This window comes from Camellia sinensis, chromosome 2 (assembly GCF_055761805.1).
Source record: "Camellia sinensis isolate YWXY chromosome 2, ASM5576180v1, whole genome shotgun sequence".
Lineage (NCBI taxonomy): Eukaryota > Viridiplantae > Streptophyta > Magnoliopsida > Ericales > Theaceae > Camellia > Camellia sinensis.
The window spans coordinates 154914328-154938616 of record NC_138962.1 but is presented as its reverse complement, the minus strand read 5'-3'; the positions used below and the strand labels follow the sequence as shown (position 1 = coordinate 154938616).

At 33.7% G+C, this 24289-nt stretch overlaps 1 protein-coding gene across 1 annotated transcript; it reads left to right on the top strand.

Moving 5' to 3' along the window:
- The first annotated feature begins 6139 nt into the window (after positions 1-6139).
- Positions 6140-13098, top strand: SMT1 (sterol methyltransferase 1). The gene is made up of 14 exons (XM_028258259.2): positions 6140-6399; positions 6564-6686; positions 7985-8051; positions 8500-8573; positions 8704-8788; positions 8900-8955; positions 10897-10951; positions 11240-11287; positions 11381-11464; positions 11623-11739; positions 11828-11911; positions 12020-12145; positions 12406-12503; positions 12757-13098. The coding sequence occupies exons 2-14, from the start codon at positions 6604-6606 to the stop codon at positions 12818-12820; spliced, it is 1041 nt and encodes a 346-aa protein (XP_028114060.1). The 5' UTR covers positions 6140-6399; positions 6564-6603; the 3' UTR covers positions 12821-13098.
- Positions 13099-24289: the final 11191 nt, after the last annotated feature.

The window sequence follows — 24289 nt, the reverse complement described above, 5'->3', positions numbered from 1 at the left end:
TACATTGACTTCCTCCAATTCTTTCAGAGACAAGTTCTGAAAGTCTGACATAATGACATTGGCTGCCACCTCTCCAATTTTTGGAAATGGATTGCTATCGATCCCCATGGCTTTTTCAGCTTTGGCTGGGAACTTCAAACTCCCCTTCCGAATTTGTTCTTGGATCCTGTCTCGAAAAACAACACAGTTTTTAGTCGAGTGAGACCAAGAATTATGTCATTTGCAATATATTTTCCCTTTAAGTTCATCAAGAGATGGAATTTTAACACCCTTTGGTAACTTAAGGAAGTTGGCCGCAAGCAAATGATCAAAAATGTCATCTGCCTTAGTTAAATCGAAAGAATATTTCCTGTGGAGATCTTTCTTTTTAAACTGCTGGTCAATTGTTGTATCTTTATGGATTAATGCTTCACAGATCATAGGCTCTTTTCCCACAATCTCTGCTGCATCAATCTCATAATTAGGATCTTTGTAGTATGTCCTATATGATGCATTATTTCGATCCTGTTCCTCTTCTAGTAATGCTTCATATCTAGATACTTTATAAGTCAGTTCCACTAAATCTCTAAACTCTGTTGAATCAAACTTCTTTCAAAGCCTGAACTCTAGGCCATTTTGGGCCAATCTTACAAATTCAGTTTCTGGCAAGATTACTCTACATTTATTTTGAGCCCTCTTAAATCTGGAAATAAACTGAGTAGCCTTCTCTTCAGGCCTTTGACTCAATCTGGCCAAGTCTGCCATGGAAACTTCTGGCTCTGATTGGAAGAACTGGGCATGAAATGCCTCTTCCATTTGTTGCCAAGTCTGGATGGAGCCAAGTGGAAGGTTAATATACCATACAAATGCTCCTCCGGTTAGAGAATTTGGGAATAGTCTCAACTTTATATAGTCATGATTGGTAAATTCACCACATTGAGCGGCAAACCTAGCAATATGTTCTACTGTGGATTGGTTTCCGTTCCCATGAAAGAGGACAAAATCTGGTATCCTGAAACCTCTTGGATATTCATGTACCCTATCGACCCATTCTGGGTATGGTTTTCTATACACAGGGGTCTGGACCCCCCGAGCCATTGGTCCACACAACTCCCTAACTATCTCAGTGATCCGGTCCCTAGGGACCATATTTTGTGCCTGCTGAACCACCACTGGGGGAACAAACACAGGATTTGGTGGACAAACTTGTGCTTGTGGTCCTCTTGGTCCATAAGGTGGTACATTTGGGACTGGCTGTCCCTGTGGTAGAGGGTGTTGTTGGGGGTGTAGGTAACCTCTTTGAGCCTGTCCTGCGAAAGGACCCACGAAAGGTGCTGGAACAGGTATTGTATCCCTTCCACTTGTAGGAAAACCTTCTAACCCCCCGGGTATAAATTCGAATACAGGATTATTGTACCCCCTGGTACCAGGTATGGCTTCGAATGTGGGATTATTAAAACATCCACATCATTTGAAAGAGAAGTAACTAATTTCTTTAATTTAGAATTCTCAACACAAACATTTCTAAATATGTCATGCAATTCATTGAAATCACTTTCAAGTTCTACATAGTTAGAAATTACCTTATCTTGAGTGGATTCTTCTTCTCCAAGAGCCACGAGACACATGTTGGCTACTCCATTATTTTCTCCCCAAATGGCTTCCTTTTTGCTGTCATTCATCATTGAAAGTTCATGAGCTATGAGTGAGCCTAGGAGTTCTTCAATGCCTAAGCTTCTTGGATAGTTGTAACCTTAGCTTTTCATTCATTTGGCAAAGACCTAAGTATTTTTCTCACAAACTCACAATTAATATAAGATTTACCAAGAGATTTTAGAGCATTAATAATATTGGTAAATTTATAAAATATCTCAGAAATAGATTCAAATGATTTCATAATAAAGAGTTCATAATCATGAATAAACATGTCAATCCAAGACTTTTTTATTTGGCTAGTTCCTTCATAGGTGATTTCAAGTTTATCCCAAATTTCTTTAGCAATAATACACCCAGAAATTCTATTGTACTCATTTGCATCTAATCCACACACAAGAATAAGTTTGGCCTTATCATTAGCTTGAAGGACTTTATAATCACGCTCATCAAATTCATCCTCAAGTTTAAGCACACCGATATGGTCTACCACCTTGGTAGGGATTTTAGGACCTTTAGTGATAATGAGCCACAAAGCATAATTGGTAGCTTGAAGATAAAAAGTCATTTTTTCTTTCCAACGAATGTAATTTCTACCATCAAAGAGATGTGGCCTATTGCTAGCTTGTCCTACAGCAGAGTAAGTAGAATACATGGTTGCTATGGATAAAAAACTCAAGATTGTTAAAACTAAACAAGAGCCCCAGGCTCTGATACCAATTGTTACCCAAAAACAAATTAAAATTAATAGTGCCCCAATAAAATTAACTACTAGTACAACAAATTATTAACAAGCATAATGATGAACTTAGCAGTAAATGACCAAGCAAAATAACAATGAAGTATAACTAACGTACAGGGTAAATCAAATAATTAGCACATGAATATTAGATAGATATAACAGTAGTAGGAAAGTAAAGAGATTAGGGAAGATGAGACAAACAGATTTATATTGGTTCGGCTTCAATCAAGCCTACATCCACTCCTCAAGTTTCACTTGAGATTTTTCAGTATCTTCTAGCTTCACAGGGTGCTAGCAACCTTTTCACAGATGGAGAAATCCTCCACGAATTTTACACAGACTTTCTAAGTTAAGAACACTAAGTGTACAATACTCTTACAAGGTTGAAAAGAATGTGTTTTTGCTTTCACAAAAAGCTACAAGAATTATCCCTCAAAGATAGATATAAAAATGAAGCTCTGATTTTTCTGTAAACCTCACACAAGAAAGATGGGCTTAAAGCTATACGTCTTAGTGTATAATTTCTGAAAGATGATGTAAACAAAAATTGAAGAACACTTCTCAGAGAATTTTTCAGATAATAGATGTGAGTGATTATAGATCAAAGAATATTTTTCTGATTTTCTTTTGTAACTTGTTTACATTAGAGGCTTTGGTATATATAATGAAACTTATAGTCGTTTATAGCCGTTGTATTTATTTGAATTTATAGCCGTTATATTCATTTGAATTTATAGCCGTTGTACTCCATCATTATTAATTTGAATATCTTCCACTTGAACCTTTTGACATGCTATTGTGCTGGGCTGTTTGAACCTTTTGGCCTACTGCTGTGCTGGGCTATTTGAACCTTTTGATTTAATCAAAAGTTAAATACATTCTAACAACATTTAAGATAAAGTTTTAGCTGAGAAATAATAGGACAAAATATATTTTGATTCTATTTTTATCTTTCAAATAAATTAAAACATAATTAAATAAATCATCAAAATAAATTTTGGATTCTATTTTTCTTTTTCAAATAAATTAAAATATAATTTAATAAATCATCAAAATAAATTTTGGATTCTATTTTTCTCTTTCAAATAAATTAAAACATAATTAAATAAATCATCAAAATAAATAAGTCTAACAACTGGGTTCCAGCTCATCGTTTATATTATGTATGTAGGTAATCAGGCGCGTGACCAGGCTTTAAACTTTCAGTTTGGATTCTGTTTTATCAGCCAACCTGGGCACCTCCCGAGGAGGTTCCAGAAGTCTTTTGTGGTCAAGTTTTATGGAAGTGTTTGTGATCAATTTAAGTTTTATTTTCTTTTCTTTTGTTGGACAAGTTCATGTTTATTCTGTATGTAGGACTAAGTTCCCTTTCGATTATCTGTGTTAGTGATGACGCAAGTATGACGTCACAATATATGTAAATATAAAGTTTGAAATTTTTTGTCCCATGTAAGTTTGCATAGTTCTATGGATTTTGATATTTGTTTCCGCTAGCCCCTTAATTTGTTAATCTGTTTCAGAGGCCTTCAGTAATCTTAGGATTACTAGTCGGTTACGATGCTAAACCTATAGGGGCGGGTTTGGATCGTGACACATAGTGACTAGACTAAGATTCATATGGTGTTAGAGTGTGATAGATCCAATCTAGTGGAAGCTTCGTCGTTGCATACATATCATACTGTATGTATTACCGTCGACCACTTAAGGAAGTGGCCAGATGGTTCCCTACTCTAGCACTGTCTGAGCCCTGTTAGGCCAATAATAGGCCTACACTATGCCCTTGAACTTGAAACTATGTCATGAAGTGATGACTTGATGTCATTACTTTAGCATGTCATTTAAGGGTCACGATGAATATGACCCAGAGGACCATGTCTAGGAAAGGAGTCAAATTTGAGTAAATTGACATGTGTGGCCATGGAAGATTGTTGGAAAGCATACCCTTGTGTTGTAGCTCATTGCCTGGGCGATTGTGTCGGATTTGAGATCATGACATAATTATGAGTACAGATATAGTGTTAAGGTCAATCATGTTTATGAGCTATAACTGGCAAGGGGTTTTAAAATATTTGATCTGGTGTGATCCAATGAATGTGGGGGTGTTTGTAATTTGCCCTAAAAATAATGAGTGATCACCAATCAATTGAGAGTCATAAGGGTCACAAAATTTGGAATCTCAACCATTTTTGATCAACACAACTAGGGGTGTGCGCAGTGTGATTCGGACAATTTGAGAGTAAAATTACAAATCGAATAGTAAGTTAGCGGATTAGCGGATTCACAAATTGCGATTTGGACAGCTTTTAGCAAATTGGAGAATTGAAGAATATTCTACTCCCTCCGTCCCAAAATATTAGTTCCTTATTCCATTTTTCATTGTCCCAAAATATTAGTTCATTTTCAAAAATCAAGTACAAAAATAATATAAATTTTCTATTTTGCCCTTATTTTAAATTCATTAATAACATAAAAAGTACAATTATGATATTGATATTTCCCAAAAAAATATACTACCAAAGGGTAATTTTGAAAAATTATTTTTTTTAAAGTACAATAAGGGTGTGTTTGATTAGGGGGGGATTAGGGGGGATTATTCACTGCTCGCATTGTTTATCTGAAGGAGGGAGATATCTATCGTTTGTTTTTTTTTTAGTCCGTCGAACATAGAGTTCAGCCGAACTCCATATCCCTCGTATGAGAGACTATTGTATCCTAGGGGGGTGGAATTATTTATTATTGGGATTAGATGATGAAATAACCATTTTGACTTTCTACTATTTAATTATGTATTATATTTAGTAAAATTCAATAAAATTTAAATGTCTCAATTTAAAAATAAAATAATTTTATTTAACTTTTTATTGATGTTTTATTTATTTAATTTTTGAAAATAATTTTTTATAAATATTTTATTGACGTTTTATTTTAACATTTTGTTTATATTTTATTTAATTTCATTATTTAAATTTTAATAGATGTTTTATTTAATTTTATTATTTAATTATTATTGTTTTTTAAAATAAATTTATTTAAAATTTTAATTAAAAAATAACATATATTTTTATTGATATTTTATTTATTTTTTTTAAAAAAATAAATTTATTTAATTGTGTAAAAAATAAAATAAATAAATTTTTATTTAATCTAGCTAAAAATAATTAAAATATTAAAGATATGTTTAATATTCTATTACTTAGTAAACAATTGAAAAATGGTAAAATAGTATTTTACTCATTTATCATATCCAGTCCGTTCAACCAAATATTAAATTCATTAAAAATAGTTTTTTTTCAAATATCTAATCTCATGAGAAAACAAACATGGGATACACATCCAATTCAACCAAATAGTCCGAGGGATTCACAGTCTTAGGATTCAAGTCCGACAGATTTTAATCATTATTTATCCAGTCAGTTCAATCAAACCCACCCTAATTGTACTATCCAAAAAAATTAGATTCTCCCGAAGGGGCTATTATTTTGGAACAGAGGAATTAACTAATTATCATACATTTATATAATATATAACACTAATTTGTATAATATTTTTTAGATATATAATCCAAAATATTTTACATAATATGTTTAATATATATAACCACTAATTTGTAATAAATTTTATATCTTAAATTTCTTTTACACTCATTTTTACATTGATATTTCATTAAAAATTAAAAAATATATATATATGAATTATAACGGAGCGGAATAGTTCGGCTCACGGATTATAAATTTTAAGATTTAAACAGATGGATGCAATTTTAACGGATTGAACGATATTTTGTACTGCCCTAAACCCAACAACATGTTCAGTGGTCCCGCACGTGCAGTTGATGACCTGGCGAACACAAGGAATCGTTCTGTGATTGTCGTCTTACACTCTGTACCCTCTGCTTCTTGATCTCGCTCCACACCATAAAAAAACGAGAAGCTTGGATATTCATGAATCCCACCCTTTTGTCTTTCCCATTATCTCTCTCTCTCACTCACTCTCTCTCTCTAGGGTGCTCCGGATCTACTTTCCTTGTAAGCTGTCTCTCACTCTGGTTTCGATGACTTTACACATGAATCTACATTGTGCTGATACTGATACTGATACTGTTTTTGATCTGCTTTTTTTCGTAACTGAATCAAAATTGAATTACTTTGATTTTGTTGATTTTTTTTTAAAATTTTTTATTTTATTTAAGATCTAGGTGGTGTATTGCTATTGACTATTTGGGGAGAGTGATGTCGAAAGCCGGAGCCTTGGATCTCGCCACTGGCGTCGGCGGAAAGATCGAGAAAGACGACGTTCTCTCCGCTGTCCAGAAGTATTTTTATCTCTATCTCTCTACAAATTTTTTTTTTTTTTCTTGTTTTGGACTTGAATACTATGTTGTATCTACAAATTTGTGAGTCAATTGGATGGTTTTATTTAAAAAAAAAAAATTTGATCATCATATTGTAAAAACATATGATGTGAATTTGGTGAAAGTTACTGCATTGTTTTTTGTCTGTTTTTCACATTTAATGTAGGGGTTTGGTGGGTTACATCACATCATCAGTATTGATCTTGGAAAATGACTTTGTGTGGTCCCTAATGTGTGAACTACTTGATATTAGCTATGTTTGTATCTTAAATTTGTTGAGAGTAAGGAAAAGAGAGGTAAAATGATATTTCCTATTAATTGTTTTCGAGTAATCAATTAAAACAAGATTATTGGGAAAAAAAAAAAGAAAAAAAGAAAAAAAAGACTATTTTCCTTCTTATTTTTCAACCTAACCAAACAAAATAAAGAAATTTAGGCCCTGTTTGGTATGGTTTTCAATTGCAAATAAAAACAATGAAAAGTTCGAAAAACACAGAAATAGTTTTTGTAAAGAGTTTGTCAAACAAGCCTTCCATATCATTTTTTTCCTAGAACAGAAGACAAAAACGATGCCAAATGCGCAGTTTCTTTCATTTCCCTTTCCATTTTTGCTTTAACAAATCCAATAATCAATCAACCACTGTTAGGAGATTATATTTGTTGTGGAATCACAATATTAGATTTGTTAAACAAATGTACTTTGATCTGGGATACAGTGTTTGCATACTGGAAACAGTAGGGAAGGAAAATAAATCGGTATCTTTCAACCCTATACTCTCATTAGGGGTCTGAATGGTTGTGATTTTTATCTAATTTGTTTCTTCATTCTGATTTGCATTGGTTGTCTGGGTAGATATATAGAGGTGTCCGCCTTTTGTATCAATTGAAAACAAGATATTGGAAATTGTTCCAAAATTATTTATATACCCGAATAACAGAACTACTGTCTGGCTTGAGCACATTGATGTTGAACTACCACTTTATTCTACATGTAAAACGCATGTGTTGAGCACTTACTATAGAAAGAAAGATGCATGGTGCATGTATAACCAGTATATTTCTAGCAAAAGCACGCTCAAGAATTAGAAATCTAGAGATATTTTATCATTGATTAGGTGCCAATCTTTTTTTTTTGGTAGGGCACAAATGTGAGTATATGATATTATTTTCAGATTACTGTGTGTATATAATATGCATGCTGTGCTTGATATTTGGTGTATGTCTGAATCCTGTGTAAAAGTATCTGTCTAATGGTTCAGGTATGAGCAGTATCACGGCTACTATGGAGGCGAAGAGAAAGAGAGAAAGGCCAACTACACTGACATGGTTATCATTCTTTACACACAATACATCTTTTTTACCTGCCAGCTGTATATTTGGCTCAGTTCCTGTTTAAAATATCAAATTTTGTAAATGCTGCTTCATTGGAAGTATGTGATAAGCTAGGAAAACCCATCATGTTAAGAACTCAATGTAGATACGCCTGCCATCATTTTTTCTTCGTTCCATGCATTCATGATTCTAATTCCCTGATATACTAGCTTATCAATCCCTTGGGGTGGAAATTGTTTTAGAACAGTCTAGCCAATTTGTGGTCTACAGTTTCCTAGAAAGAAACAACCTTTTTTGAAGCATGAAATCTCTTACACCAATCTCATGTGATGCACTCCGTTCAAATAAGTAGTTTTTAAATTTACTATTTGGCTGAAAATGTTTCTTGGATTTACCAAATAGCATCGTGTAATCTGTAAATATTGTCTCATGTGATTTTCAGGTGAATAAGTATTATGATCTTGTTACCAGCTTTTATGAATATGGCTGGGGAGAGTCGTTCCATTTTGCGCCCAGGTTAATATTTTTGCTCTTTACAGTGCTCCTTTTCCATCTTCATCACTTTTCTATTTCATGCCTGGAAAATATTATATATATTTTGAGTTGATAATAAAAGACTAAACAATCATGATACCTCTGCCTGCAGATGGAAAGGGGAGTCTCTTAAAGAGAGCATTAAGCGGCATGAGCACTTCCTTGCCTTACAGTTAGGCCTAAAAGCTGGACAGAAGGTCTTTCTTGTTTTATTTTACTGTGCAGTAGAACGTCAAAATCATGATGAACTAACTCCTATTCAGTGATTGTGTGAGATTGATGGTTTTAACTTTAAATTGTTGTTGTAGGTGTTGGATGTTGGATGTGGAATTGGCGGACCATTAAGGGAAATTGCCCAGTTCAGGTAAATGCTTATTCATGAATGAACCTAATTTGTGTTGTGGGTATTGCTATTATTTTGTGTCTGTTGGTTTTCTTTTTTGCACTATCGTTTACCAATAATCTGAGTTGATATTTTTAAAGCGTTTGCATAGCATATCCTAGACTCCTAGTTGTATTTCAAATTTGCTAATGCTTGACAAGGCTTACTTTAGGGTAAATTTCACTTGCACTCCTCAAGGTTTTGGGAAAAGGCACTTCCCCCTTTTGTTTTGGAATTAGTCTCTTACCTCCCTGGTGTTAGCCAGCCCAAACAAAAACTTTTATCTGTTGTGGTTAATTTAGTGTCTGTGCTAACCTTTTACAATGAAAATATTGAACTTGAATAAAGTGGATATAACTTATGGCCATCTAACTTTATTTATCAAAAAAAAATAAAATAATAATAATAAAAAAAAATCCTATGGTCATCTTACTTAAAACCAGTAAAACCATCAATGCACAACTAACTTCACTTTCTTTCTTCACCATCACCACCATTCACGCATTCACTCCACCATAGGCCTTGTACTTTTTTGATCTTGAATCTCTCTCTCTCTCACTCTGTACATTAATATAGTAATATGTGTGTAATGTTATATGTAATGTCACTCTCGTCATCACCTCCAAACAACAATTGCTGCTGACAACGGATGACCACCATTACCATATAAACACCCTCCCTCATAATCTGCCCCGTATCAGACCATTTCCTTTTTACCTCTAGGCTTTAACGGAACCAGAAACCCACCAAATTTTTTCTCCAATAGAACTGAAACACTTAATTTTTCTCTCTTTGAAACAAAATCCATAAATCACCACCTCCTGCTGCCGCCCATTCGACCATCATCACCATTTGCAACAATCAACCTCAATATTGCCACTATTGCTGTCACAACTATCTTGCATGGCTTCTTTTCTCTAAATGGTTTAAAATCAGTTGCTTGTAGACAGAGAGAATCATAAAAAGGTGCGAATAGTTTGTGTTACTTGTTCTTTTTTTCTTATTATTATTATTTTTCAATATGCAATTAATTGTATAACCATTGATGATAAGGGAGGCAAGTGATTGATTTCGAAACACAAGGGGGAAATTGCCTCTTTCCAAGCGGTTTAGTAAAATTTATCCTTTCAATTTTATGGTTTATGGTAGAATACCAAATTCTTTCCGGAGTTCTATCAATAATAATAAAAAAAATATGTGTGTTTGGTTTGTGTTTTGAGATAAATTTTCAAAAAAAAATTTAGGGAGAGTTTAGAAATTTTTTTGGTTTGTTTGGTTGTATATTTTGAAAATAGTTTGGGAGTTTGGGTTGATTTGATATTTTGTTGTAGTTGAGTAGATGTGTGTGAGAGAAAAAGTGATTGAAAAGGAGAAAGGAGAAAGAAAAAGTGATTGATTGATGTGTAGGAGAGAGAGTGATTTTGGAAATTTTTTTCAAAAAATTTGAACCAACCAAAATTTTGAAATTTTTTCTCAAAAATTGTATCTTGAGATACAAACCAAACAAGCAATCGTACCTAGTGTTACTGTGATCCTGTTTACAGTAAGGTCTGGGAGACGTATTTGGTAACTGGCCTTCTCCCTTTTTTAGTTTTTGTTTTTTGTGGAGAGGCTGATAATAATTTGGGGCATTAATGGTTTAATGTTTTTTAGGATCTATTTTCTTGAATCTATGTCTGAATTTTATACAAATAACCAGTGCATGCAAGGATGCTAAACAACTATGACAAATATGGATATTAATGTTGTCTTAAATTTTTTTCATGACTATAATAACATCCCTAGGTGGCCATGCCAGTATTAGTATTTATATCTTATGCTGATTTCAGTCTTTTTTCAGAATGATACTGAATAGTAGTAAATTTATTTTGCTGTTTTCAAGAGTTGGCTCTGAGAATCTGTTTGTTTGCTGATGTCTGGCAGCATGACATCTGTTACAGGTCTGAACAACAATGAATATCAGATAGCAAGAGGACAGGTACATTTTTTTGTCTTACAATGTGATGATAATTACATATAGTAACAAGGTTTTTCAATAAGGACCACTAATTAAGATTTTTTTGAATTGATTTCTCCTAACCTAATGCATTTTGTTAATGCTTTTCCCTTGTTGATCCTTTTATTGAATATGTTGAAATCATATTCATATTTGAACTTGACTTCATAATCAAAGACAGCGATAGCATTTCATTTCTGTTTGTTAAATTATTTCATGTAATCACTGGAATTCTGAGCATAGCACTTAAGTGCTGCTGATATTCTGCAGGTACTGAACCGCAATACAGGACTGGACAAGACTTGCAATTTTGTGAAGGTAAGCAGTTTAATTTTAAATACAAAGTTTCACGGTTTTGTTCTGAGGTTTCATTTTCCATTTTTTGATTATTGTTGCATAATAATGATGCAGGCAGATTTCATGAAAATGCCATTTCCTGACAATAGTTTTGATGCAATATATGCAATTGAGGCTACCTGCCATGCTCCAGATCCGGTAGATATCTAAAATATGTAATTTTGTGTTAAAAGTTTTCAGCAGATGCTTTGGTTAGGATAAAAACATTAGCTTTTGTCTAGTGATTACAAAGTTATTGGTTTGACATTTCATTTATTTATTTATTGATCTTTATTTCTTAATCTTATGGTCTGAAGGTTGGCTGCTATAAAGAGATTTATAGAGTATTGAAGCCTGGTCAGTGTTTTGCTGCGTATGAGTGGTGCATGACCAATGCCTTTGATATCCGTAACAAAGAACACCAAAAAATCAAGGTTTTCTAGAAGCACCACCAAATCTGAATTAATTTGACTGAGTTGATATAGATGCTTGTTTTTCATATTAAAATTTTCATTTACACAGGCAGAAATAGAGCTTGGTAATGGTCTCCCTGATGTCAGGGCTACAGGACAATGCCTTGATGCTCTGAAGCAAGCAGGCTTTGAAGTGAGTAGCAAATTAGGGGTCCACTAAATCTCTCTTATCTTATTGTAAAATCGGACAAAATGACGAGAATGCTGGACACTTGTTTTTATTTTATTTTATTTTTTCTAGGTCATATGGGATAAAGATCTTGCTGCAGACTCACCAATCCCTTGGTACTTGCCTTTGGATAAAAGTCACTTCTCACTGAGTAGCTTCCGTCTAACAGCCGTCGGACGTTTTGTTACCAGAAACATGGTATGAACTGTGAATATGTAACTTTGGCATTAGTGTTATTTTATTTTTGGGTACTACTGTATTTTTGTTTCTATTAGGGTTAGTTTCTATTTAGGTTGTACTAAGAACATTTGTAACATAATAATAACATGCCATTTTGAAAAATTCCCTTTGTTTGGTTGTGTATGGCATCAATTAATATGAACATTTTTTTATGTTCTTTTTGTTACCATGTTATTGCAATTAAGTAATTAGTGTTTTTTTTATTTTTGTCTCTGGAGGTCATGGCTCTAGAATATACTGGACTTGCCCCTAAGGGAAGTCAAAGGGTTCAAGCTTTCTTGGAGAAAGCTGCAGAAGGGCTAGTTGATGGTGCAAGGTGAGAATTATTCCCACTTATATTTACCATCTTTCTTTTCACATTTTCTTTTACCTTATGGGCTAATTGTAATTAATTAGTAATATTTTAGTAAGAGTATTGTGTTCGTGAACATCACACCTTAGAGAACTAGTGCTTAACCCTTTTGATTTTGAATTGAGCATAGATCTCTTGCGCAGTGTAGAAAATCGACCATTTTTGAATTTCTGAGTCTGGATAACTCATTACTTTTCTGACTCGTGTATTATCTCAGGAAGGAGATCTTCACACCAATGTATTTCTTCTTGGCTCGGAAGCCTCATTTGGATAGGCAGTAATGCTGAAGTATGCATTAATCAACAAGCTGCTGTATTAGTGAAGCTTTCTGGTAATTCTGGCCAGTTAGAGGTTTTTGTCCAGATTGCATGTTTTTGGGGTTTTTTTAGGTTTCCAAGTTGATTGTCATAGTTTCCTGTGACAAGTTTGCTATTTAACTAAATTTATTTTCTGTATTCTTTGTTTATCAAAATTCATATATTTATGTAATGTGTGAAATTTTCCTTACCTTCAGCACAGTGGTTTTGTGCTGACTAATTGATTTGTTTAGGCTCTCAAATATTCTTTAGATTTGTTTTTTTATTTGGACAAGTAGTTGGTAACACAATGTCGCAATTTCATAAGTTACATGTTTCCAGTTTCATGATATTTGTATTTCTCGAGCATAGATTGAAAGAGGATAGGATTATGTTAGTTAAACTAGTTATTGGAGGGAATATAGTGAATGTTATTAGTGCATAAGCCACTCAAGTAGGTTTAGATGATCAAACTAAAAGGGATTTTTGGGAACAAATGGATGAGATCTTACAGAAGATACCCGTAGGAGAGAACTTGGTTATAGGTGGAGATTTTAATGGTCATGTAGGCATAGATAAACTAGGCTATGAAAGGGTGCATGGTGGATATGGTTTTGGTGACATAAATGAGGTTGGAGAGAGTATCTTAAATTTTGCGTTGGCTTCTGACCTGGTGGTGGCCAATACTATGTATAAGAAAAGGGAGAAGCATTTGATAACCTTTAAGAGTGGGTCAGTTAAGAGCCAAATAGATTACTTCTTAGTGAGAAAAGTGGACCGCCTAAAATGCAATGATTGTAAGATGATTCTCGAAGAGAGTTTGGCCTCTCAACATAGGATTTTGGTATTAGATTTATGTTTTAGAGGGCAATACCAAGCTAGGAATGATGGTGGGCGTCGTAGGACAAGATGGTGGGACCTAAAAGGGGATAAAATAGAAATATTTAAGAATAGAATGGATAAGGAAGGTACTTGGGATTTGGGAGATGATGCTAACACTATGTGAAACTCGATGACCAATTGTATGAGGAAAATCTCAAGGGAAGTGCTTAGAGAGTCGAAAGGAACGGGATCCAACTCTAGGGAAACTTGGTGGTGGAGGGAAGAGGTTCAAGTAGTAGTTAATGCAAAAAAAGTGTTTTAAAAAGTGGTAGAAGAATAGGACTGAGAAAAACCTTAAGAGCTATTGATTGACTAATAAGGAGGTCAAGAAAGTAGTGAGAGAGGTTAGGTTGAAAGCTTATGATGACCTATACACTAGACTAGATAGTAAAGAGGGAGAGAAAAGGGTATACAAACTTGCTAGGATATGGAAGAGGAAAACACGAGATTTTAATCAAGTTAAATGCATCAAGAGTGAGGATTCTAAGGTATTGGTGAAGGATGAAGAGATTAAGGAAAGATAGAAGAATTATTTTGAGAAACTATTAAATGAGGAACATGGAGATACGACAATAGGGAAAGAAATAGCCTGTAATACGATAAACTAAGATTATAGGTTCTATCGTAGAATTAAGAACTTTGAAGTGGAGATTGCATTTAAGAAAATGAAATCAAATAAGGTTTTAGGACTCGACGATATCCCTATTGAAGCTTGGAAGTGTTTGGGTAAAAAAAAAGGTTGCTTGGTTGACTAAGTTACTTAGCAAAATTTTGTTGATTAGGAATATGCCAGATGAGTGGAGGAAGAGTATTTTAGTGCCAATATATAAGAATAAAGGAGATGTCCAGAATTGTAACTACTATAGAGGAATCAAGCTAATGTGTCATCTAATGAAAGTGCGGGAGAGGGTGATGGAATGTCGATTGCGAGATATAACATAGGTGTCAGAGAATCAATTTGGGTTTATGCTTGGCAGGTCAACAATGGAAGCGATATATCTTTTGAGGAGAGTAATAGAAAAGTATAGAGAAAAGAAAAGAGACATTCATATGGTGTTTATCAACCTTGAGAAAACATATGATAGAGTGCCCCGGGATATAATATAGGGGTGACAAAATGTTACATTGATGTGATTAGGGACATGTATGAAGGGTAGTGACCACTATTAGATTGTCAACTAAAGAGACAAATGAATTTCCTATCACTGAAGGGTTACACCAAGGATCTACCTTAAGTCCTTATATTTTTGCTTTAGTTATGGATAAGTTGACGAGAAATATTCAGGATGACGTGCCATGGTGTGTGCTTTTTGCAGACGATATCGTGCTAGTGGATGAAACTAGAGAAGGAGTCAACACGAAATTGGAGATTTGGAGAAAAATTCTTGAATCTAATGCTATGTTTGGTTGGGGGATTTGAGGAGAGATTTGGAAAGGAAAAGGGAAAAGGTGTGTGAAACTAGGCGAAATATAGGTATGTTTTATTCACATTTCACCTTACTTTTCCATTCCAAATCCCTTCCCAAATTCCCCAGCCAAACACAACATAAAGGATTTCGGATAAGCAGAACTAAGACAGAGTACATGGAGTGTAAATTTAGAAACAATAGCAATGAAAGCAGAGGAGAAGTGAAGATTGAGAACTAAAAAGTGCCTAAGATTGAACATTTTCGTTATTTAGGGTCGATTATCACAACAGTGGGGGAGATTGATGAGGATGTAGCCCATAGGATTAAGGCGGGATGGTGTAAGTGGAGAAGTGCGTCTGGGGTATCGTGCGATAAACGAATATCCACGTGCGATAAACGAATATCCACTAGACTAAAAGGGAAATTCTATAGAACGGCTATTAAACCAATGATGTTATATGGTGTGGAGTGTTGGGCAACCAAGAAACAATGTGTAGATAAGATGAGTGTGACTGAGATGAGCATACTAAGGTGGATGTATGGCAAGACTAAACAAGACATAATTAGGAATGAGTGTATTCGGGAATGGGTAGGAGTAGCATCGATAGAAGATAAGTTGAGAGAGAATCGATTGAGATGATTTGGTCAAATTCAACGGAGACCAACAGAGGCAGTAGTGATGAGATGTGATGCTGTAACAGTAGATGAAAGTGTTAGGGGACGGGGTAAGCCTAGATGAACATTGGCTAGCATTGTAAATAGAGATATGGATCTACTTAATTTGACTAAAGAAATAGCATCTGATAAGGCCGCGTGGAGAAGAAGGATTCATGTAGCCGACCTTAAGGCTTTGTTTGGTTTGATTTGGTTTGGTTTAGATTGAAAGAGTAGATATTGGAAAGGCATTTAAGATTAATAAAGTCTAGTCCGACTTAATATTTGAATAATTAACTCTGAATGTGAAGGCATCTTGCGTTAAAAATTTCTTATGGGTATATTTTGAATTAGTCACTCCAATTTTACTTTAATTTTCAATGTCATATTGGAACTTTTTTTTTTTTAATTATATAAATCTTCTTTCTTTCTTTTTGGTTTTAACGTAGAGTTTAAAATTTTAAGGTTTTCTATTTTATGTCCAAATTTAAAAATTTAGTCAATGTAGCTTAGTTTATTAATAAATATGAGAAAAACTATTGTGTGCCTTTTAATTTATCTAATTTTAAGATTAAATTAAGAGAATAATAGTTTAAATATGAAAAAAGAACATGGAGAGTGAAAATTAATATTAGTTTTAAATGGATAAAATGATAATTTATTCAAAATGGGCACCTATCTCTGATTTCTTTTTCCTTTTTTTTTTTACTCATTTGTTAATCTTTTTTTTCTTTTTTTTATAGTTTAAATTCTAAAATTAGGCCAATTAAGTAGCACATAATAATAACATTATAGTCTTTTTCACATCTAATAATGCATTGGACTATATTGACTTAATTATAAAAATTGAAAGGCTTAAATAGAAAATTAACAGCTTGTATTTCACAATAAAAAGTTTAAAGGTTGGATTGACAACTAAATCAAAGTTGGAAACTTGGAGAGACTAATGATATCTTATCAAAAAGCAATAAACAGAGCAAAATGATTCTACCTACAACCTTAGGAGTGTAAATGGTGAAACATTGTTTTAAAAACTTGCAAAAATATAAAAAGATGGAATTGAATAAAGTTGAGCCAAATTAGAAGATATTGGCAAGCCTCAAAACTACTATATAAACTTTGTTAGTTATGTTTTGGACCAATTTTAGATGAGCCTCTCACCAAGCAAACCCTTGTAGTGCATGCCAAGTTCAGTAGTTAAAGACCCCTTTTGTCTTGAGCATTGCTGGTAGTTTTTCAAGTTGAGTTCAAGCCAAGTTTGGCATATTTATTTATTTATTTTTTAATGTAAAAGTAGGATTAAGCATATCAGATATCCTCCAACCCAAACAACATTGTATGAGGGTTCTAATCACCAAGGTAACCTTTTCAGCTTGAGTTCCATATTTAGGAGAGCTACAATTATTTTAATTCTCAGCTTGTTTACTTTTGCATACATACAGTTACCAAAACACATGAGGAAGAACAAAGCAATGCACATTGACGACAGTTACATCAGACAAGAACATGAACAATGCTAACCTAACCGGCTTTAGATACCATAAAAGTAAACCAGATACAAATGCCTCCAACAAAACAAACACAACCCAACAATGCTAAATTTGCCATGACATTTATACTAGAACCAGAGGCAATTCCAGGATTTTTTGTCCATGGGTCACCATCCAGTATTAAATTCTACAAATTCTAAAGTTTGAAAGTCAAAAAGTTATATGGAAAGTCAAAAAAACATTATTTTAGTCAAAAAAGCTATATCGAAACTCAAAAAAGTTATACCAAAAATCAATACATTATTTTAGGAAAAAAAAAATCAAAAAGATACTTAAAAAAAGTCAAAAAACTAAAAAATTATACCGAAAAGTCAAATATTCATTTCCTCCCTACTTTTTGCATTTGTTTTTTGTAAAAAAATTAAAAAGTTATCCCAAATATACCAGGTTTTTTTTTTTAATCTCATATTTTATCACCAAAAAAAAAATTATTTTATCACCAAAAAAAAAATTATATAATTTATTTTAAGACTTAAATATATGAATTTTTTATATTGTCCATGACACACTAATTACACGCAATGCTTTCTTTTCGATCTTACTCCAAATTAATTGTAAAATTTTATATGAAATACTTTTATAATAATTTATTTAAGTTTTTGTACTTAATATTAATTCAAAAATTATTATTATCTTCTTATCGTTGGTTATGCAAACAAACAAAAAAATTAAAATTGTAATCAATAAGTGTCCCTTTTAATTTAGTTTCCTGTTTCTGCCACTAGTTCTAACCATTTCGTCAAATCCATATCAAATCAACGGATAGTTATTTTTTTCATCAAATTGAGAACTTATCAATCATTCATCAAATTTAAATTTGATAAAAATTTAAAAAAATGAAGCATTGGAGATGATTTTTTTTTCCTCCTCAAATTTGATGAAAAGGAAAATTTGGGATAAGTGGGGAACTTTTAAAAAGATTTTGATATCCAATCAAGTTTTTTACTCAAATTAGATGGGTAAAAGGTTGGAGATGCTCTAAGAATATATATATATATATATATATTTTTATAAAGAAAAGGTATATTTTTTTAGAAAGGGTTCTAATGTTTTTGTTAATCGGTCTAACTAAATATTTATAGTATATTTTATAACCCAACCAAAATTTAGCCCCATCTAATTCTCGAAAGTATTTTTACCGAATTAAATTTCTTGTCTCTATGAATCTAAAAATTTTGAAATTCTAGTGTACTTGTGCACTCTTGAAGTGTACTGTGGTTGTGACTTAGCTCGAATTTATTTGGCTATTATGATATCACTAGTGCCTCTTTGATAGCTCTATTTATTCATGTATTAGTTGACTTGTATCACTATTTATCTTTTATTGCTAACCATGTTTCACAATGAACCTAATGAAAAGGAGAAACTTAGGGTGGTAATGGGCTTCACGTTCACTTACAATATTTTGGAAACTTAATAGAATTTATTGTAGTCGGTAATGAAATTGATGGTGTGATGTGTTCCCTTTTTTAGCCAAGTCTTGAGCAACTAGTTTTGATGTTAACCTTGGGATGGCACGAATATATTCGGACTCTATGTGATATTTTAGAGGGACAAGGCTAGGTCTCAGGTTAGGTGACAACCAGAAGGTATACCCCTGACGGGAGATAAGGTTGGGACCAATAAGTGACTTTAGGGCGTGATACTTCCAGAGTTTTTGCCGTCTCTTTTGAAGTCCACTGATAATGCTACATGGTATATAGTCATTGTAGGTATCCGTAACAAAAACGGGGAGTTCCGGATAGTTCGATATCCAATCTTAGCGGTTAAGAGGACAAGCCTCTTTGCGGGACTCTAGTGGCCTTTTATTTCACTGTTGCATCTAACTTTTGTTATATAAGTGTTACTAACCGATTGTTACTTATCATTGTTGTTTATAACTGTGCATTATTATAATTGTTCATATTTCTTACTGTAACTTTATCAATTTAAATTACTTGTTGTACCTCTACTTGTTCATATTGTTTGTACTCATTCATTTTACTTAGGGAATGTAGATAGTAGGGGTTTCGGGCGTCGCGCCGGGGGGGGGGGGGGGTGTGGGTTGTGTTTTTACTAATCTTTACAACTCACAACTTTTTATTGCCCTGACATTCAATGGCTGGTACTGAGAATTTTCATCGACAAAGAGCTCGGGCAGTTGCAACAAATGTGGACTGGATGTTGGATTTCTCATCTCTTGTAACATTTTGTTTTTTATTTGTAATTTATAGAATTAGGACAACGTTGTTGTAATATATTTGAAAAATCTAGAAATCCCTTAAATATTGATTTGTAATTATGTATAAATTTTAAGTAATAAATAACAATTCCAATCAAACAATGAAGAAAAATTGACACAACGATTTTATCGTGAAAAAATCACAATTAGAGCGTCTCCAATTGTGATAAAAAATCACAGGCTAAAGCCACAAAACAATCCACTAAGAAGACAAAAGGAATTACACAAGTGTACTCTTAACTATCTAGCGAATCCACGCCCATATTGAACCGACCCCTATATGCCTCTTCCACCACGGTTTTCACCTCAGAATTGTCTTGCCCAACGTTGAATCCACAACGTCAATGTCGAATCCACACCGATGAGCCACTCTAGAATCTACCAAAGTTTCAGGGCCAAATTCTACGGAATCCATCGAAGAACAACTCTCTCTTTTATATTGAATAAATAAAATAAATAGACCATTTGATATAATCCATTCAATTCATGATTAAACTCTCACAGATATCAAAGGAAATAAACAAAGAAACTCTAGATGAAAACCCTAATACCCAAAAAGAAGATCTGGAAGTCGTACCCTAAAATCGAACTGAAAGACATATTTATAGAACACATATCCGCGATTTCTGCTCGAGCGGAAAAAAAAACAATTCCCAATATTTTTGCAAACGAGTGAAACTTCTGAAAGGTCGCGATATCCGCTTAAGTGCAAGAGTGGCCGCTCAAGCAGACAAACAACTTCGACTGCAATTTTGCTTTTTGCTTTGGGGGCGCTTTCCCTTGACCCTGCCTGGGTGCTGCCCCAGACTTGCCAAGGGACGCTGCTCCCTGGACCCCCGTGGGTTGACCGGGCAGCTCAATCCCCGACATAGTCAACGAAGTGGCAAACATGAAAGAATTAATTTCTGGAACATCTCTGCAAGGCACAATTCGGATTGGATTCGTATTTAGGCACTGTTTGGGAAGCAAGATTTGAGGTTTTTTTGGCTATTTTATCCATAAAAGACAAAATAGGCTATTTTAGCCACAACAAACAAAACATCACATCCAACCCATAATCATTATAGTCTTCTATCACAAAAAAAAAACCAAAAAGTCCTTCCCAAACCAAGCTTTTTAACCCAAGTTAAAATAGTAAAAAAAGCCAAAAAGTCAAAAAGTCAACCCACTTCCCAAACCAAGCTTAAAACTCAAAACCTTACTGAAATAAAAGATCGAATACAATTACAACTGAACGGAGTTTTGTCAAACGGGATTACCAAGAATAAAAACCTAACAATATTTAACTCTGATATATTCTAATTATTGACCATTGGATGTGAAACCTTAATATAATCCTATGTTTCTTTGTTATTATCCAATTTTTAGGATGTCACAGCTGCGTCGTAATCTCCTTAGGATATTTATGCATTCATTCAAATTGTATCATTATTTACTATTGAATAAACATTTACGCTGTGTTTGATTGAAAGATTTGAAAAGGGATTTGAAAAAATAAAGAAAAAAAAGTGTGAAACTAGGTAAAATATAGGTATATTTTATTCATGTTTCATCTACATTTTCTCTTTCCCTTTCTGAATCTCTTCCCAAATCTCTTAATCAAATCCGGTGTTGAATAATGAAGCTCATGTACATGTTGTTGTACTATTTTATTTAGTTGTGGTTTCTTATTCAATGATTTTTTCGTGGCCCGTGATTAAAAATTTTGGACAAATTATATTAAATCCCCTTAAACTATCGATTATTTACAATTCATCCTCCTAATATTTTAAACCCAACAGCTACCCTCTCAAACTATTTGAATTGAAGCATGTGCGAGAAATCCCACATCGGTCTATGAGGGACTACTTTCCCACCTTATAAGCAGGCTGGCTCCTCTTACCTTGCATAGGCCTTTTCCCCCAGTGGGAGAGGAACAAAATCATGCAGTCGGAATGCCAAAGCGGACAATATGTGCAAGGCACGGGGACCGGTGGCTTTATTTGGCGTCGTCTGTGAGAACTCCCTCCGGGGTGATCGGAGCCAGCGCGGTTGGGGGCTAATGTGCGAGAAATCCCACATAGGTCTTTGAGGGACTACTTTCCCACCTTATAAGCAGGCTGGCTCCTCTTACCTTGCATAGGCCTTTTCCCCCAGTGGGGGAGAAACAAAACCGTGCGGTCGGAATGCTTATAAGGTAGGAAAGTAATCCCTCACAGACCGATGTGAGATTTCCTGCACAGAGCATTAAGTCATTTTGTTAATCATTTGTTAGATATTTGAATGAAAAATTATCAAGTATTGTGCACATAATTGTTGGGTTTAAAATATTAGGGAGGTAAAATGTAAACGGTCGATAGTTTGAGGGGGTTTAACATAATTTGTCCAAAAATTTTATATAAATTTGGTATTAGTTTTTATTCTAATCCTTTAACAATGTGAATATATTGTACGGCTTTGGTACTTTATGGGCCAAGACCTTCACAGCCGGTCATGTCCCCTATTTTGGGATGTGACATTACTCATGTATGAGTTTTTGGGAAGTGTTGGTGTTTTCCACAACTTATATCCATGCACGAAATCCACATTCATGATCATATCCATTGTGGATACATATTTCTTAAGTTAAAAAATTTTCTATTGGAAGTTTTCGTTCATCCCTTTGTTGAAAAATCTTTTCAGGTTTGTATGGCGTGTCATCGCCTCAATGGTGATTGTGTTATTGATGAGCAAGGAGAGCTCCTTGTTGTTTTCTGTTCTATGGGCTTTATTTTGTTGGTCGAGAGCATCATGTTGTAAAAGTTTACACCCTCTTTTGTGATGGTTTAATATATGCATATTTTGGGTCAGCTTTGAGCCCAAAATTGAGTGGGCCCCAAACGTCTTTTGGGGTAGGTCCGAAGAGTTGAAGTGTTCATTGCCGCGTGACAAGTCACACGGTGAAGATAGTTCGTCAAAATCATTTATGAGTGAATGGAAACTTAACGTCGTTTTCGGGTTCGTGGAATTGAACATTTAAGTTTTAAAATGTGGGTTTCCTTGTGTGGCTTGTCCCACATTGAAACTTTAAGAGAGTTTTGTTGAGTATATAAGTTCTAGCCTACAACATTTGGGTTGGGTCCCAAGGGGCACTCCAAGTTTGTAGAAGGAAGGAGTTACGGACAATGTGAATATTGGGCCAAACCACAGGTCAGAATAGTTCTAATATTAATTTTTTGGACAAAAATTTATTTGAAATTTTGAAATTTAAATTCAATTTTTTTTTTGTTTTCCTAAAGTTGTACCTCTTCCAAAACTATTCCAACAGTTTTTAAAAATGTTTCAATAGTTTAAAACATGTCTAGCAACGGATATATTTTCAAACTGTTTGAAAAAACTGTTCCAAGAAGCAACAGACAGAATCTGTTTGAATTCAAAATAGGTTGCATCTGTTCACTTTCAAAACTGAATCTGTTGGACAGATTCACACCTGTTCGAACAGGACTTGTTGTGCCTATAAATACCAACATTCCAGCAGTGTTATAGCATCCAAAAATCAGTCTGCAAATTATATATCTGCTGTCCTATTTCTCTCCTTTGCATTTATAATCTACATTCTAGTTTTAGAGAAAATTAAAGAGAGTATTAGAACACAATGTTCTAGTTCGCCAAACAAATTTGTTTGGAGTGCTACTACAAATTTGTGAAGATCATTGTATCTTGGGAGATAGACGCCACTCAACCGTAAGCACCATAGCGGGGCGAATCTGTCTTAAGGACAAAGTGTCACACACTTGACTTTGTCTTTTATTTTCTTTCGGTTCGACAAAATAAAATTTGTAAGTTTTTATTTTATTTTGTTTGATTTAGTTTCAATTTATTTTATTTGCACAGAAGATTGTTCCAACAAGCTCATGGGGTATTTTTTTTTTTTTTTTTGTATAAATTTCATTTTACTCAGATAAAATCTCATATTATATATTCATGCCATGTAGTAGATGAATATAGGGTGCATATAAATATTATAATCTCATGTATTGAGTGCCATGTACATAGGTGGAGAGTGGATTTATAATTCCTTTCTTTGTAGTCATATCACATCTTGAGTAAACCATTCCCTTTTGGATTCTCTTTTATGTACTTTGATTCCATCATTCTAGTTATGTCCTCTTCTTATGAGGTGAGATCTTGTAAATTCAGAGCGTGACTTTTTTTTGTTATCCTTGGCCTGGTGGTTAAAATCCTCTGACTATGGATACTGATTCGATAGTCCGAAAGGAGAAAACAAATTCGAGAGTTACAAAAAAGTAGAATGGAGATAGAATCCCACGAAAATTGTTATATGAATTCTAGAATGATTTATCCTTACATGATACACCAGATGATGAATACTTACATTTCTTTGAATATATTCTTTTAACAATGATTTTGATATTCTGCATGAGTTGGAGAAATGTTTTCTTTCATTCAATATCAATTAAAATAGAAATATTCTTTACATAAAATTGTCCATGTGAGAAATTAATATCAATCTATTTTGTTTAGGGTTGTTTATGCGACTCATTCTTCTATGAAGGGTTGTGCTATTAAGAATTATGGTTTTGGAAGTGAATGAAAAAACAATGCTTCCTTATTTTAATGCTACCTTTGGAATCTTATTTCTCGAACACTAGCAAAGATTCTCTTAAATTATGCATTAGTTTTGCAGGTGAAACACTAATAAATCTCAAAATATAATTTTGTGAATTATTTAAATTTTATTTTTATTTTTATTTTATTT